The sequence below is a fragment of the Osmerus eperlanus genome, chromosome 10 (genome assembly GCF_963692335.1).
Source record: "Osmerus eperlanus chromosome 10, fOsmEpe2.1, whole genome shotgun sequence".
NCBI lineage: Eukaryota > Metazoa > Chordata > Actinopteri > Osmeriformes > Osmeridae > Osmerus > Osmerus eperlanus.
In genome coordinates, this window is record NC_085027.1 from 16,228,284 (window position 1) to 16,246,158 (window position 17,875).

The 17,875-nt window shown below is 45.9% G+C and overlaps 1 protein-coding gene and 1 non-coding gene across 3 annotated transcripts; both read right to left on the bottom strand.

The window, feature by feature from the left end:
* Positions 1-394: 394 nt before the first annotated feature.
* Positions 395-17,754, bottom strand: ap1g1 (adaptor related protein complex 1 subunit gamma 1). 2 transcript variants are annotated; one of them, XM_062471580.1, is made up of 23 exons: positions 17,616-17,754; positions 10,894-11,097; positions 10,625-10,749; positions 9,291-9,432; positions 9,033-9,129; positions 8,607-8,683; positions 7,417-7,512; positions 7,243-7,323; positions 7,054-7,152; positions 6,890-6,945; positions 6,664-6,777; positions 6,380-6,520; positions 6,010-6,064; positions 5,636-5,758; positions 5,447-5,536; positions 5,226-5,350; positions 5,014-5,118; positions 3,884-4,025; positions 3,371-3,497; positions 1,834-1,923; positions 1,491-1,651; positions 1,232-1,330; positions 395-1,125 (listed from the first exon to the last, which is right to left on the bottom strand). In XM_062471580.1, the coding sequence occupies exons 2-23, from the start codon at positions 11,092-11,094 to the stop codon at positions 1,024-1,026; spliced, it is 2,448 nt and encodes an 815-aa protein (XP_062327564.1). In that variant the 5' UTR covers positions 11,095-11,097; positions 17,616-17,754; the 3' UTR covers positions 395-1,023. The 2 variants fall into 2 exon arrangements, with proteins under 2 accessions (XP_062327564.1, XP_062327565.1); XM_062471581.1 differs by lacking the exon at positions 1,834-1,923.
* LOC134028581 (small nucleolar RNA SNORD71) lies at positions 5,849-5,927 on the bottom strand. The gene has a single exon (XR_009931555.1). It is a non-coding gene; the product is annotated as a small nucleolar RNA SNORD71 (small nucleolar RNA).
* Positions 17,755-17,875: the final 121 nt, after the last annotated feature.

The window sequence follows — 17,875 nt, forward strand, 5'->3', positions numbered from 1 at the left end:
GACCAGACTAGTTCTAAGTAACCGGTGGAGGGCACACCAAACTAAGACACACAAACCGATAACCAGGACAAGCAAGGCATACTCTACACGATAACCCTGAAGAGATATGATGGTACCAGGTGTTCCATTTTCTGACATGACTACTGGTAGTAAAAATCTGCTGGATGGAATTTGACCCAAGCAAAATGAAGCGAGGGAAATGAGAATCTAGCTCGCTTGATTACTTAAAGAGATGAGTTAGAAGATTTAAACAGGTCTTTCTACAATGTGCGTGAGAGCTCTGGATGTTTGAAAAGTCATCGGACTTGGATATCTTAACGGAACCACATCCTACAATCTTGATTACAAAATGTCTCTCGTAGAATTTGAAAAAGGTACTTTGTGGAGTCATGAATGGAGAGTGTACAAATAGCGGGAGGTTTATTTGCATCTCATTCAGACAGAAGAAATTACCCGTGTGTAAATTAACTTTCAAAATTGAAAACAGGAATTAAAAGGTAAACCTGATGGATTAAAAGAGTGCTCAGACGCTTCTCTGTAGTATGCTGGTTTACAGAGGGGGTTGGGTGTACGGTACCACAGCAAGTGCATGGTGAGTCTACGTGTGCTGAGGTGGAGGGGGGGAATAGTGCCAACTGCAAAGCCGATCAAAGTGAAACCAATCAAGAAGAAGAGAGAGGGTTAGTACATGGATATGTTTTGAGATTTTTTTTCAGGTGACGTCAATATAGTCATTGCCATCAATGTCGACATCATGGTGTTCATACCATCTTTTTTTTTTTTTTTTTTTTTTTTCTGTGAGCGCGCTTGTTTGTGCGTGTGTGTGTGTGAAGTGTGGCCGTGCGTCTTAAGAGGTTCCGCTGTTTCCCATGCAACCCCAGGGCAGCAGTCTGCAGTGATGTATGATGTCACAGGGGGGGGGGGGGGGTCAGTTGAGGAGAGGGGGGAGGGAGGAGGCTCGGGGGAGAATCGTTCCCATAGTTCCCTTGGCGGGGGTCTTTAAGGGCGACGCGGCAGCGCCCCTCACTGCCAGGACTGAGGGGGGAAGTTGTTGACCTCGGCCAGGTCCTGGACAGCAGAGCCTCTGTGGGTGTACGTCAGCTTCACCCTCATCCGCAGTTGTTGCTGGAAGATGGCCAAGGAGAGACATGTTAATCGACGTGCTCGTCCTGATGAGACGAAACCCAACATGGGTGGTGAACTGTGGCGTTTCGTAGTGGCGAGTGGTTACCTTCTGGGGGTTGAGGACTCTGATGACCTGGGTGACGCTGCCCTGGTTGAGAGCGGGGACCACGTTACTGCTAGGGGACAAGAGCTGCAGCTGGAATGTCTGACGGGGGGAGAGAACACAGAGTCAGGGGCTGCTCCGGCTTCATGGAGACTCCTTTCCCCATAATCAGAGTTTTATTGGCAAACCTTTCTTTTTTTTCTTTTTTTTTTTAAATGTCCCTGAGTCGAGGGAGAGCTTCTACCATGTCGTGACTCCTCACCTTTGGTACTGCAGCCTGGAAAACAAATTCTGTCATGTCGGCCTCGGTGGTGTTGGAAGCGTGGATGGTGATGACTGCTATATTGGGGTTGGGGTTGGACCTCTCGAAGGTGAACTCGATCTTCAGCCCATTCTTGTTGTACGCTGTCATGGGGGGGATGCCTACACACACACACACACAATTAAGCAAAATGCAAAGTTCACCTCGAAAGGACACACGGGCTGCACAAACACAGATGACACAGATGGACAACACTCCAATCGACGTGTAACAGATGGCTGCGGGCCGCCTGGAAGTGACTGCAGACGGAGGACACGTCAAGGAGGAGGGGTCTGGAGCTCACCTGATGCCACGTCATTAAACAGGGGCTGTGAGGACAGGCCATCCAGGAGGAAGGGGGGCTGGGAGACAGGCACAGAGGGGGCAGGACCACCTAGGGAGGGGGCCACAACACAGGGGGCTCCAACAGGGTACAAGAAACCACACACACACAAAACAGTCCACACTGAAACTCATACAACCAAGTGTATGGCTAACAATGAGTGCAGACTAAACGGGACGCCACAGGGGGGTGAACAGAGATCAACAGGTGGAGATTGTTTTTGTCTGGAAGACTCAAGGAGAGAGTATATCTGGGTGGCGCAAACCAGGGATGGAAATTAGCACCCGCCACCAGCCAAATGCGGGTGATTTCGTGTTGTGGCGGGTAAACTCGCTTCACCTACCGGCCACCGTGGCGGGTAAATCAAATTATTACATGGCTGTTCTTAATGCTGTAGAATGCTCCATTCACTTGAATGGGGCTTCCCAACGTTCTGCGGTCAATTATTTTTCGATAACAGACCGTTGCTATGTATAACTGACCGCTGTCAAGAGAAGTGGCCTTTTTGCCTCGGATCTTTCGTAGCACTCCGCAAGTAGTCTGGTAACTTTTCAACTCCAGCGTACTCCGTTGCTTAGCGACGTCAGCTGATTTGAAGCCTAAAGAATGTTCAACGTCTATGAAGTTCAACGTCTTTGGCGAACTATTTCTCTGCTGATCAACACTACGAATGGTAACATATAAATTGTAATAAGACACACTGTGTTACGTTATTTTTTTTGGCAAGTAGCCGTGTAATAAGCGGGATAATGTATAGAACGCCGTTGTCATTATCGGGAAAATAAGCCCCTTTAGAGCGAAGCTACACCCCTCCGCTTCGCGTCGGGGTGCTGTTCGCCCTGTCGTGGAAGAAAAACTCAGGAAAGCACCTCTGAAACTTCAGAATCTGATTCTGATGAGCAGGAGTAAACTGTACTGGGAGTGGGGAGGATGGGTGGAGGAATGTTAGTTTGTTGTTTAATCTGCCCTACTCATTTAATGAAATGTATATCAGTTTGTGGTTTGTGTATGTATAAAAGCGAAAGTGTCGGTGTTTCATTGAGACTGAGATTAAATAAACTGCACAAGTATTGTAGATCTTGTAGTATTAATTTTCACATGCAGTTACACATGGTCGGTTAAAAACAAGAAAGTGGCTGGTAAAAACATTGAGTGGCTGTTAGATTCTGAAATCCACCAGCCACAGTGGCCAGTGGACAAAAAAATTAATTTCCATCCCTGGTGCAAACTAAGGGAGACCGAGTTTGCTGGTGGAGACATGAGCTAGGGCTAATGCTAAAAAGTCTGACACAAACCTTTTAATGGAACCAAATAGAAATATTTATTGAATGCCAACATTTTTCGACGCAAGAAATAATATGACTGATCCCTGACTATTGTTGAGGTGCTTCCCCTCAATTCTACTTAAGTTAACTAATAAATTGGAGTGTAGGAGTTGGTCACTGCTCTGAGCAGATGCGCTGGGCCTGGTGTGGGTGTGTGAGAGCCAGAGTCCTACCAGTGAGAGAGAGGTCCCCCAGCAGGTCCAGCAGCTCTCCCCCAGCGGAGGCAGGCTTGGTGGGCAGGCTGGTCTGGATCACAGGTACCACGTCATTACCCCCCAGGAGGTCCAACAGGTCATTAGCCTGAGGGCATCACGGGAGGGGGGGCAGGAACATGACATCAGAACTCAAAGCTGTCACAAGGACCTCCACAATGGCTCAGATCAGATCTTGAACAAGAAATACTACAGATGCCCAGGACTTCTTGTTCAATATCTGATGTGACGCAATTACTTTGATCAAATCCTTCCAGATGTTTTATTAGAAATGTACGACTCCACATTACTCTGGCAGAACAGTACATGGCATCTTGTCATTCAATAGAAGGCCTGGCACACTTGTAATATTCCCATCAGCAGGGATCCTTGTTTGAGCAGTGGGAGAATGCATTAGCAATCTTTTTGTGACTTTCACCATCTACATTAAGACCGTCTCACACTCCTTAGTGCTGAATGTGATGAGGCCCTTACCTGATTGGCTGGTTGAATTACAGGGGGCGGGTGTTTCGTGTCAAGAACTGAGGGCTCCGTTTCGCCATTGGTCTGGACGATCTCAGTGGGGCCATTGGAGGCAGTCTTCTCCATGATGGGCATTCGCTCCAGTAGGGCAGGCCTGCAGAGAACCAAGACCAGAGAGGGGGAGCGGAGAGTGAAAACATGATCGAAACGAGCACAGCTACCCATCTACCTAGACAATGTCCATTCGAAGAATCCGATTTTAGGCGGGTGGGAACCAGACAAATCTGACAGCTCGTGTTTTCAATTTTCTCTGGCCCCGCCTCCCAATTCAAGCAAATTTCCCTCTGCAACCAGAACCTGGCCGGGCAAATCACAACCATGTATCTGATATGGGATACCTATGATACAGTGCCTGTGCAGAGGAGCGCTGTTGAGTAAACAGCCATTGGGTTCCACCCGTGTAATTCCATCCCATCGAGTCCAGAGGTGTGTTGTTCTGCGCCCATTGATAAGAAGGGGTGTAACAATACATGTATTTGTATTGAACCGTTTTGGTACAGGACGTTCGGTTCGGTACAGGGCTGTCCACTGGTGAGTTCCCGGAACGGAAGCTGCGCATGCTTATTTTCCGCCAACTACACGTGCAGCCCATATGCGTCATGGCTACCGCTAGCGATAAACCGGAGCTTCAAGACCCTCCCCTGTCGCTCAAGTCTCCTGCTTGGAAACACTTCGGCTTCCTGGTAAAATATTGCAACGGAGAAAGACAAGTGTATAAAACGAGGGCAGTGTGCCGACGCTGTTCAGCTGAGATCGGGTACGTTTCCGGCAACACGACATTGCTAACTCACCTGAAACTTGAATATTTTGTATAATGTTACAATAAATTGTTGGTTTATAAATAATAAACACGCAAATAAACAAACAAATTTAGGTTCTGCATTTTGCTCCCATACTGTACTGAAAATGAACCGAACCGTGGTACGAACCGAGGTACGTATTGAACCGTGACTTTTGTGTATCGTTACACCCCTAGTTGATAATGACTGTTGGATATCAAAAGTGAACCGAGTGTTTCCAGGTTGTGGAGACGCCAGGCTAGGATTTCAGAGGGGTTCGTAAGCATGCGGAGAAGAGCTCACCTCATGTGGTCGTACTTCTTGAAAAGGGCGTTGTACTCTACAGCTCTCTGCTGCAGCTCCACGTCAATGCTGCTGCCGTATATTGACACCACCTTCTTGATTCGGCTGCAGAAAAGAAAAGGTTTCGAGTTCTTCGTTTTAAAGTCATTGCCAAGGCAGTAATGATGGCCACACATCCCACGGGATCATATCTTTGATCAAGACCATCTTACTTGACACTAGTGAATCGGGTGGACAGCTTCATGATAGCAGTGAGGGAGTAACCCCGGGTTACAGGGGTAGACATGTTGGACACTAGAAGACCTTCCAGGACATCGAGGACCTCATCCTCGGTCACCTACACCACAGCACAGGGATGAAACATCTCGCACGGATCATGTTGGAGAGTGTGTGATTCTGTGTGTGTGTGTGTTCCAGAAAAGAACTGCTTTACCTGGATGGGCTCCTCCTCCTCACACTGGCCAGACACCAGGAGGTCTCCGTACTCGCCTATGCACCAGGACGACACCTGCACCAGAGGTTGCTGTGGGAGAAAAAAAAAAACACACGCCAGGTTCGCCAAGCTCTCTAGCCTCCAACAAACCTCATCCTCCCCTCAGGAGCAGCGTGGGCCACGTCTCACCTGGGAGATGTCGTCCAGCAGAGCTTTGTAGAGTCTCTGCACGGTGTAGGCGTGCATCTCCACGCTGTTGGTGATGAGCTGGATCAGGTTGGGGACCGAGTCGTCCCTCACGTAGCTCCCCGCCTGCAGGAGAGAACCACAGGCGGCCAACAGGTTGGCAAAGTAAACACTTCCACCGACCCTCCACGTGGGATTGGGGTTGGTGCAGAGTGCTGGCCGTCGTCAGCACTGAAGAGATCATCATTTTGTGTACAGTCGATGGATCACTCAAGGTATCATCTTCCAACAGCCGAGCATTGAACACTTCCTCAAAGCTGGCGAAACGTAGCGAGGGGCGGGGAAGGCTTGGGTTCATGTGCTGAAGGGGTACGTACCGTTGTCAAGACTCTCATGATTGTGTCGATGTGCCATCTCTTTGAGGGCGCGTACCTAGGAGGCAGAGCGGGAATGTAATCAGCTGCTATCACTTTTAACGGACATTGTTTAACAAGCGCAACAATATGGGGAACTAAGGCATGCACGAGACAGGCATCACGTGGTGACGATGGATTACTCATTTTATCATCACACCCTATGCTAAGTCAGCCATTTCACGGCCCTTGAGGCAAAGCAAAGGCTAAACATTTAAGGAGTTTTAATGTCACAGAAACCGCAGTAACCTGAAACCCACTCTGAGGCCACCTCACCTGACAACCAGTGCACCACCCCTCCACCCACCCCTCCCCCCCCCGCGCCGGGCCTTACTTCTCTGCAGCCAGGAAGACTCCGGACGCACAGTCTGCTTTAAAGTCTGGGTCGCAGGAGTCCAGGAAGTAGAGCAGCTCCTTCATCATGCCTCGGATATTGTTGCCGTTCACCAGGGCGAAACTCAGCTCCATCGCACGCCTGCAGAAAAACACAGGAAGACTGTGAGAAACGACCGCGTCGCGGTTTCTCTCACCACCATCAGCTCTGCACTGCAACGTGCCTGGCACACTTCCTTTACACCATCTGAACTCCTTCTGCTTCTCCACCCATCTGAGACTGACCTCTTGATGGACACGTCCAGGTCTTTCAAACAGTCCACAATGGTGCTCCGATGCCTCTGCACTGCATTGTGGTCCGTTTGTACAGTCTTCAGCAAGGATGTCAAAGCCACGTATCTGAAGGGGGCCACACAGGAACAAACGCTTTAGTGCTGTCCTGTAATTTAGGGTGTCATGAGGACTCCGGGCCAGACTAATTCCCGGTCCCATTGCTGAGGGGGGACCTCACCTGATGTTTTTGTCATTGTTGAGGAGGAAGCGTCCCAGAATGTTGATGGCCAACACCTGCAAAGCAGAAGGTTAGCTGTACATGTCCACTGATCCTTTCAGGTGTGAACAAAAAAAAATGTATAAGGCTCTAAAAAGAAAACACTGACAAAATGAAGAACTCACCCTCAGTCCACTTTCTGATTTGATGTCCATGATGGTCAGTACTGTCTCATAAAGGATTGCATTGCCTACATTTTTACTCGTTTCTGTGTTGGTTGCAACCTAAAAGAGCGAGGGCGACGCATTAGTCTCCTACTCAGACACTGGCTGGGGAAGACAAAGGCTCCAAAGACGTCGACCCTCACTTCTTACCTGTGCAAGAATGTCATTCATCGCTTCACTCGAGTCATCGTCACTCCTGCCAAGGATTCGCAATAGTCTCAATATTCGCACCTGGAACAAGAGTCAATAATGGACGGGTGAGCTTCAGCCGGTATACATGTAGTAACCGAGGAAGGGTTAAAACGTTTTTTTTAACGGTCTCACCTGCAGAAAGGGGTCACTGATACCAGACACGTCATGCTCGGGCGAGTATCCCGACATGATCAGGTTCTTCAGGATTCTCACCAGCTGTGGAACCAACTAAAAAACACAGGAGAGAGCTGGTGTCAGCAAAGCCATTCAGACTCCTCTACTTCCAAGGAGCGTGCTTCAGAAATACCGGAAAAATTATTTGTACATCTATGTAATTAAGTCGTGATTCTATACAAATATTGGGTTAGGGAATTTTGTTTCATGAGCTAATCAAGAAGGATCCCACCTCCATAACCATAATGGATCCTACTTGTTTTCCTTTTCACAATTACAGATAAGAAATTCCAATCAACATTCTATAAAGAGTTATAGTGATATTCATTAAATACGTTTAGTGACAACACTTAAGGTGATCGTTTGAAAACAGACCCACCACCTCGTTTTCAACATTGTGATCAAATGAGTTACATATTAGTATTATGACACTACGACAATTGTGAGAAATGGATCTACGAAACAAATTAAAAAACTCATTTTGTGATAAAGAAAACTGACGTTATGGCCACTGTGAAATGGAAATAAAACAAATTAAATAATAAACAAACAAAAAGTCAATACTGAGCACATACATTAGATTACATCTACTGTGACCATGTGAAGTGATTACTAGTGACAGCATGCACCAGCTATGAAACCAGAATGTCCTCTTACCTTCTCATTCTAACACAATGCAGGAATTGTAACAAAGACAAATGACAGAAAAAATATGAGGTAGATGTTAGGGGAGGAAACCGGAAGAGATTCACTTTCAGAGAGATCAAAAGAATGTTTCGATCATGAACATGAGGGGTGGGAGGCCTGGCACAAAGCTGTTACGGCTAGGAGGGAACGGGGAGCTACAGCTGAGATACAGGCAAGAGGAACGGAGAGGATACAACTGGAGGTCAACTTTAAATGCAGAGCAAACCTTACATGAAAAATGTCATTCAAGGCTTTTTTTGGTTTTCTTTTTAAGGTCAAGCATGTTTCGAAGTCTAATCCTAATAGCCATACTGAAAGGAAAATGCATACACCGAGAGGAAATGGAATGTGGAGCAGGCTAAAGACGAATGCTCAATTAACTCCCAGGAAGACTGGCTGACAGACTGCCTCGAAGACAGATTACTGGTCAGGATGTTGACATCCTGAGGGGTGGTCCGTACCTTTCGGAAGTGTGACAGCATGTCAGGGCTTCTTTCACACATCTCCGTGAGGAGGACCACCGATGTGTGGAGAACACCTGGAGGGGAGGCACACAACCCCAGTCACAAAAAGGAACATTCAATGTCTCATACCTTGGACAAACAAATGGCAATTAAAAAGCATAGAATGGCAAGACAGGCTTCCAGAAGGGTCTCACACGAGAGGCATCACTTTTTTTTTTTTTTCTCCCCTCTCTCCATGCCGTGAAATGTCCCCTATTGCCAGTGACACCTTCACCGGCTGTGACGGACAGTCATTAATTCTACTCTCTCCGGAGAAGGACACAGAGGACAGGAGCCTAACTTTTTGCTGGCACCCTTCAGGACAGGAAACTGTGTGTGCAGGAGCAGCAAGACGCAGCCACATTCCCCTGGCTGTTGTCTCACCATGGTTCTTCTCGCTCAGCAGGTTTTTTGTGGCCGGGAGGAACATCTCCATCAGCTCTGGGACCTTCCTGATGACGTGGACCGCACACAGTGCCGCCTGTGAAGGACATTCAAAAGTCCATCAGCTACTAACAAAATCTTTTTGTGTGTGTCTTTTAAAAAGGTACGTGATAGATGCTTCAGCTACGAAACAAAAGCTTTTTGTGTGTCTTTAAGGTACATGACAGATGCACATGGATAAGGCTTGTCCAGCCAAACCTTTTTCCTCAAGTAGGAGTTGGATGTTTTGAGCAGCTTCTCCACCTCCCCAGCCAGGTCGCGACACATCTCGGAGGAGCCCATGCAGCCCAGCGTGCACAAGGCCAGGCCCTGGACGTACTGTGTGCTGTGGTTCAGGTCACTGTGGACGAGAGGGGACAGGATGAACAGGTGGCAGCCGTGAATACGGATGGAGAGATGAGGAAGGGGAGTAGGGATGTAACGAGAACCGATACTACCGACACCTTCCGGTTCTAAAATGACAAAACACAGAAGATGCCCAGTTTTTGAGGCACCGTAGGCAACAATGCCAGTGTTAGCAACGATGCCAGTGTTAGCAACGATGCCAGTGTTAGCAACGATGCCAGTGTTAGCAGCATCGGTGCTGCGCCTCTTCCGGAACTGATGCGAGTTCTGATTCATATTAAACAACATACAAAGAATGAAAGTTTTCAGTTTTTTTTATCTGTCATACTGAAATACATGTTACATGATGTCTGGGATGGTGGGCACATGTTACAATGGCTTCTGTTATGCACGTAGCTTATGCTGTAGTTTTAACGTTAGCCTAATACCTCGGTTAGTTGGGGAGAGAAATAGAGAATCTTGCATGCATCATGTCAAAACTAGCATAATTCACTGAATATCCCAGTTTAATATAGTTACAAATGAACATGCAATTGGTTTGTCAAAACTTTTTTTACGATCTGGGGACACTAGTTGTTGCACTATGAGCATTAATTGCACTTTATTAGTTTATTCTATGCTATATTGCACATGTTATGTCTTGTCTTGACATTTTGATATTTTCAAGTATTTTAATAAATAAGTTAATGTTTCAAGTTCAAGTACATGGAATCTTGGGAAAACCCTTTTTTTTTTACCTTGGTATCGAAATAGGCATCGTGAATCATGTTATTTTACTGGTTTTGGCACCGACTACTGAATTTGGTATCGTGACACCCCTAAAGGAGAGGGTTCGGGAGTCACAGCGGAGGAGAGAGACTGAACAGCTGGGCAGGCAGGTTCGGGGGCTGAGCCCATATCAGACGGCACGCGATGGGGAGCACCACTTATGACTAACACGTTTGGCAGAGAACAGAGTGCTGGTGTTGAGCGCCATCACCTCTTTAAGCACCACACCACTTATCTTTACTCGCACATTACAAACCGGCAGCTGCTCCTGACAACCCAGCAAGTGGCTTCCCGAGCGCTTGAGAAATACAGATTAATGAGGAACATCCTCTTATATCAGTGAAATTTGGAATCGACCGCAGGAGACTTCGGGCAGAAGGCGAGAGAGTTGTAAAACACACAGAAAAGCGAGCCCTTACTTCTTGATGCAGTTTGTCATGAGTAGATGGACATCCTGCCTCTCGTCCAACAGCAACATGGCTCCCAAGTACCCTATCCTCTTGTCGGTGAACTTCTGGGACGCAATCAATTTCAGGCACTCCAGCTGGAAGACAAGACTCATCAGTTCACATAACTGCCCCCCCCCCCCTCGCTGAGACGGAACACTCATGGCACTCCATCACTGCCGATCCGAGGAAACTGACAAACAGCTCGGGAGAAGACTAAGAACTCGCCCAGCGAAGCCTACCTGCCCAAAGTGCGCCGGGTAGCCCAGCATGTGCATGTAGAGTAGCTTGGCCACGTTTCGACAGCGGTAGGTGTTGTCCTCCTCTCTGAAGGACGAGCGGATGGCAGCACACTCTTTCTGGATCATCTCACGCTCCTCTGCCTGGGTCCGGGCCGTCCGGATGGTCCGGATCAGCTCCCGCAGTCTGATCGGAGCTGGCATCCTCTGGAGAGCAGAGGGAGGAAGTTCGTTGGCTCAGGTGGATTTGGAGGCTGCAACTGAGCCCTAAGCTAGCAGCACTGTTTGAACAGGGCCCTTTAACACACCGCAAAGTCTTATTTGAAATGTAGATGACATTAAGTTAGATTAAAAGACATAAACCCCAAAATAAACACAATGACAGCAGAAGGAATCATCCACTCTGACAGTGGCTGATGTTTAGTAGCTTATGATGAGACTATAAAAGAAAATATTGAAATGAACTATGAAAAGGTACTCTGGAAAACCGGGCACTGTGTGAAGCTGAAAATCGGTTAGTAAATAAATACACATGCGTTCACCACCAATGGGCACTGCAGTAGTTAACACCGAGAGAGAACATGCCTGGGGATAGTCAACTGTCTGAAGCAGCTGAATTAAACAATGAATAAGAGCATTATGTACAGCATACGTTTATGCATATACCATATTTTTCAGAAAATAAGCGGCATTGTGTATAAGTCGCACCCCCCCAGAATGAGCACAAGCCGCACTGGAATATAAGCCGCACTTTGAAAGAAAACAATGTTACCGTTGCGCCGGCTAACTTTGAGCGGACCAATGCTCACGATTGATTACTTGCCCAGACACACTGTTGCAGCGGACAGCTTGGATAGCCATCTAACTAGACAACATTCCCAATCAGGATGAACACTCAAATTATCTAAACTATAGACCATAGCATTACACATATCAAAACAGAACAAACACAACAATAGAACTCCAAACAATGCTTATTTAACTAAACTAATGTCATTAACTTAGTAGCTTTTCAGCTTGCTGCAGGGCATACTGGGTACCAAGAGCAATGCACGAGTATAGGCGATCTTACAGCATTGTGTGACACACTTCGGTTATGGATAGTATGTCCAGAAATGAAGCCAAGTCACTCATTTAGTGGCAGAATCCATTGTTATGTCTATGTCTGTTATTTTTTTTTAATATATAGTATAAGTTTAGCTAGCTTGCAAATCCTGAGGATAGACTACTGTAGCAGACCTTTCTATGTGACAACGGACAAGGGTGTTTTGTCCCTCGGGAGTTGCCGTAGGCTTGATGCTGAAAGCATTACGTGAAATCAGTGAGGGCTGTTCGAATGGCGATGTCAAGAAGAGCAGTGGTAAAACACAAGTTGTGAAAAGAGACCGTCCGTGTCTTATTGTCCACACGATCATACAATATATCTAAAACAAACTTACAAAGAGCTCGGTTACACTACCAAAGTTGAATTAGTAATGTTGTTAGCGATGCTAGCGTTATTTTGCTAGCTGTATAAAACATTTCACTGGGTCTTGCAGCTGTTTGATTAAATGAAATTATTATGAAATGTTATGTTCTACTAGCCATTTGCATACTTTAGCAAGTCACTGTATTTCCAAGCCCTGATAGTGTAACTGAGACGACACAATAAATAATTCCTCTTTCAAGTAATATGCCCCGGTTTAAGTGTTGAGCATTAAATTAGCTGCACGGTCTGTAGAGATCTTGAGACAAAGCCACTTTTTTGTTCTAAAACCGGACTATAAGCCGCTTCGAAATATAAGCCGCACAAGCACAAGAAAATTGTAAAATCGGAGTACAAGCTGCGGCTTATTTTCAGGAAATTACAGTAATATTGTACAAAGCGCCAACAGTATTTCCTAACGCTGCTGGCCTGCACTTTGAATTTGACTATTATGTGTTTGATAAAACATTTTAACGGCATATCAAAGACTCCACAATATGGGGGGAAATGTGACTGGTGAAAGGAGAATGACAGTTGAAATTCCATTCCCTTGCTCGGGAGCTCCTAAGAAAGGCACTAAGGTTTCAAACTGAGCAGTGGAGCACAATTAAATATTGAGAAGGTGCACATGCATGGAGGTGAGATTAAATTCTCTTGTAAGATTTCCATGCATCCAGGCCAGAGCGCTAGCCCCATTTCAGCTCAGAGCAGCTCCATTCCTACACTCCAGAAAGCCATGGTTTGGACTCTTCCCCCATGACCTCTGTGAGCTACCTGTGGAGACGCAAGGGCACGCACGTTAACGTGACACACTGGGGTTGTATTGGAGGCCTGCTAATCAGAGGGAAAGTTCAAGATTTTGCCACGTTGCTTACACCTTTGGAATTTCTTTCAGATTTCCAAAAGTGTAAATCAGCAGCTAGGGCAGGGTGGTTAATGCGTGATTGTGCACTAAAGCCCGAACATAAATCAGCGAAAGGCCGAAAAGGAACTAAACCTGTGACAATGGAAGCTTTGGGTTTGCCGTCTCACAACAAAAGGACGTGAATGTACAATAGCTAGGCCTCTACAAATGCCAAGTCAGAGGAATTGAGTCATTCAAGCAGAGGACATGACTAGCCCAAAGGCAAAGCCCCAACATGGGCGTGTCCAACAAACAACACTTCCTGGTTCCAGGAACACCCCTCCCCATACGTGTTTCAACATACACACCTGTACTCTGCACCAACAGAGACGCTGTCAACAGATTCAGGAAGTGGTGCCAAACTAGCCTCCTACTACCACATTAAATACCAGCTCATTCTTCCCTTGTCTTTCAGAACACAATGCATTTGGTCAAAGAGACGAGAGAGAACTAGGAGAGGGAGACCCTTAAGAGATCCCAGCCCTGGGAAGGCTGGAGTGGACTGAAATGAAATGAAGAATGTCAGCAGGCTGGCATCAGCAGCACTCACACAGCACTGTGTGGTGGGAGGAGGAGGGGGGGAGGTCGTGTTTATGGCAGCTTAGGGCCTGGTGAGAGGCCCAAGTGTTAATTCCTCTCGGCCACAACAGGAGATCCATCACCGCTCACAATGCCAAGAACCAAGAAGAAAGTTCTTATTGCTGGGTCCTCCGAGCAGAGAGAAGATGTGTTTACGGCTCCCGAGCTCAAAGAAGCACGATTCTTTTATCTGTTGGCATGCAGCACATAATTAGGCTGCCACAGCAAGTGTGTCTCCGGTAATTACTTGCTGAAGAAAGTCATTTTGAGCATATAGCTGCCTCAGAGGTAAGAGTGATGCTGGTACAGACAGAATGCACTAAATAGACAGAGCCAAAACTCCCTGTCTTGTGTTGATGGATGATACACTTAGTGAACACTTTGCCAGTACGGTACTAGACCTACTAATATAAGCCTTCAGTAAAGGCACCAGGTATTTCCTGTCAGAATAAAAATCGACGTCTGCTGTAACAAAACACACCTGCTGAGAAATAAACACTTCTGGCCCTGTTGCTGTGTCTAATAAAGCCATATCCTAAACAATGGACATACAAAACTAGAATTAAACACTGGCTTATCACTAGACATTACTAGACTATCCTCGCTCAAGCCTTTGTTTCTGCATTCCTATCCCTTTTAAGAAACCTTAACTTTGAATCACACCTCTTTCTAAACCGAGAAATAGTCATGGGGGGGGGGGGGGGTCTTGATCTTCATACGGGCCAACAGCTATCATTCAGAAATGGAAGTTGTAGCGAAATGTCAGGTCAAGTTAGTCTAGCTGTGGAGACGGTGGAGCAGGGAAATAGGCCGAGGTCTCAAGAAGAGACCGGAGAGTGTGCAGAGTTGTACAGCTGATAATGTCAGAACTCCCTGGAATCAAAGTGGAATGGGAGATCCAGGTAGTGCACATTCCAGAGAAGCCAAGGGTTAGCAGAGCCTCTACAGGCCTATTCAAATGTACTGAGTGCCACTCACTGGTAATGTGCCATAAATCAGACAAGAGGGGTCACCCTCTGGACTACCTCAATCTCTCTGTTAGTGCACCAAAAGCTGAGAATTATAAGTAGCCTAGATAAGTATAACATGAGTTGGCATTAAGACACCACAGTGGAAATTCATGACACACAGCCCATCATAAAGCACACAGCCTGTCATAAATGATAGGCTGTGTGTAGCTAATGAGTCAAACTTAACAACGTTGTAATGTTCAGGCTTACATCCCACTACAGATTTCCATCCCACTACCTTCATGTACATTTTGACAGATTAATTAAGAGGAATTAAAGTACTGGAAATTGCTGTTCTTTTAAGTGTGCTCAGCTCACATAACTATACGGTACGGCCAACCAGTCATTGAGAGCCTAACAAACTGACTGCTCTCCATACCATGTTGTAACACAGCACACATTCTTTGATTAATTAAAACATGAGACTTCTGAGATTTTAGTTCCTTAACTAACCCTGTAGGCGCGGCACTAACAAGAACCGTGTGGTGTCTTGGGTAAACTAATGAACAGAGCGAGAGTTGAGAACCAAAAATGGATTAGAAAGACCATAGGTGGGTAGAAGTTTGAGCTGGCCAAACGGTTGGCTAGCAACAGCCAAGGGAGCTCTCCCCAAGGTCAGCTTTCATCAGCTTTTCATTCGTCTTACTTGTAGACTACTCCAGAAAGACAAAAAGACCACTGTTCAACTGTGTGGCTGGATTTTGGCACTCCAGAAACGTGAACAGGCAATACTTGGTCATTTGGTAAAGAATAATTTAAACATTGCAGTTGAAGATTTTACACTTTACATTAACAATTTATGTATAACTACGTACATACTGATATGAATGCCACTTTAGCCTGGCAACATAGCTCACTGGCTTTGGTCTTCCTGCTAAATCAATTTTAGACACTTTTTGTCACTTCCTATGAAATGGCATTTAGACATTTATTCCAAGAAGGATCACTGTGTCCGTATTTGTAATGACTCCAATTGAAGTGTTCTGGATGACGTACCTCACTAAACACTTCTCCATATGTAAAGCATGGAAGGAAGTACAGTCCTACCGATGAAGACTGAAGGACTGGTGGACAGACCGTAACAGCATCAACAGCTAGTAACCACAGCAGGGACTCCACCAGACAAAGCTCCAATACCAGCTGTGGGAGACTTCCAGAGCACTCCCCCCGCCCCATCACACACACTCCCCCTCGGGAGAAACACATGCCTTCTGCACCTAGTAAACACTGTCAACAACACACACAAGGCAACAGATACAACTAGAGGAACTAAACTCTGCAGAAAAGTTCATTACAAAAAAGATGCAAAGCTACTATTGGAGGGGGACCTGTACTTCCTGACTGAATTTCTGCCTTTTGCTTCCTTGTGTCTCATTTTGGAGTCAATGCCCAGCCAAGCCCTTAGTGAGATGCCTTTAAAATTGTAAAAGTGTTACAGCTGGCTACCATTTTCCATCCAATAAATAAACAATACCAATAGTGCTCAAATTATATAGTAGTTCAAGAGGCACGTAGACTTAGATTTACAATACACATCATGAAATATGTGGTTTATTTCTTACACAAGACAAATGATCATACATCATTAACACTTAAATTGTTAGGCGTTAACCACTGTGTGGTCACATAGTGGACCTAGAAACACTGAATCATTCAATTTCCTTAAGAATTAATAAAGTAAATTGAAGTGTGAGATTATGACCTCTTGTAATGGATTGATGGGAGGCAAAGGATAGACTGAAATGCCTTGTCAGCATCCTAAATGCAAATACAGCCACATCCAAACAAATACAGGCACAGAATCCAGAGCCTATGACACAAACAGCTGTTGACGGTCCATTGCTATAACTGATCGAAATGGAAAGTAGGCATCTGAAATCCAAGAACAAATAACAGGGTGTATTCAATGATCATGATATATAGCTCCCAGGCCAGGACACACAAGCATGAATGTAGTTAGGCTACTAGAATTTTGTTGGCATTTACAAACATCCGATCAAAGTTGTGCATCGGGCCACTTAAACCAAAAGGCTTGTGGATCAAAAGACCAATTTCCTGAACGCAGGCCATTCAACTTAGCCACCCACCAATGATGGGAGTACATTTGACTACACTTTGTAGCCTATGTGGCAATGTGAAGGTGGTAACCTTGACGTTTTTATTGGAAAAGCCAAGCTATTCCTGTTCTGAGTCAGGCCATTTTTTTAAAGACAATTGCAGCCTCATTTCTCACACCCATGAGCCTACTCCGTTTTCTCTAATGTTAGCAAGTGGTTGCTCCTGTTAGCTAACACTGACTAACTTGCTACGCACTCGTTAACAGAGGCCTTTTTCTTTTAGCACTAGCAGGATTAGCTACTTTGCTTGCTATGTCCGTTTCTTGATACCATGCAACTCATGATCACCAAATAACCAAATTATGCGATGACAAGCAGCGAATAGCTGTGTATCTCATTAAACCAAATGAACACAGATAATTGATAGCTATCATGTTGTTAAAAACGGTGAAGATCAAAAGCATACCGGAGACCAACCTACCCCGTGTTAGCTAGCTAACACGAGCTACTTGCTACCAGACGCTAACCCCCGGTGCACTGACAGACTTGAGACTAGCCAACGCGAGCCTAGCTTGCCAGCCCCACTTCCTATGCAGAGTCTACAGGCACACCTGTCAACGCGATCACAGACATAGAAAATATGCTTCTGATCGTGTTATCAGAATTTACTGCTCTGTTTAGCTGACATAAAAATAGAAAGTTGTACTCACTAGCCGTAATGATACCAGAAAATTACTGGAATCTTCTCTATTTGCGACGGAGGGAGGAACAGACCAGACATTCAAAATGGTGGCTACCCTAGCCTCAGCACTTCTACCGCAGGCGGAGGGTTACACTGAAATAACCAAAACTTCAAGGTTTGTGGACAGTAGATACGTTCGTTTTGACTGTCACAAAGGATGTGTTCTCCCACAGAGCTTTCTCAGCCCGGTAAACTGCATTGGTGAAGTCGAATGGTTATTTTCCCCTC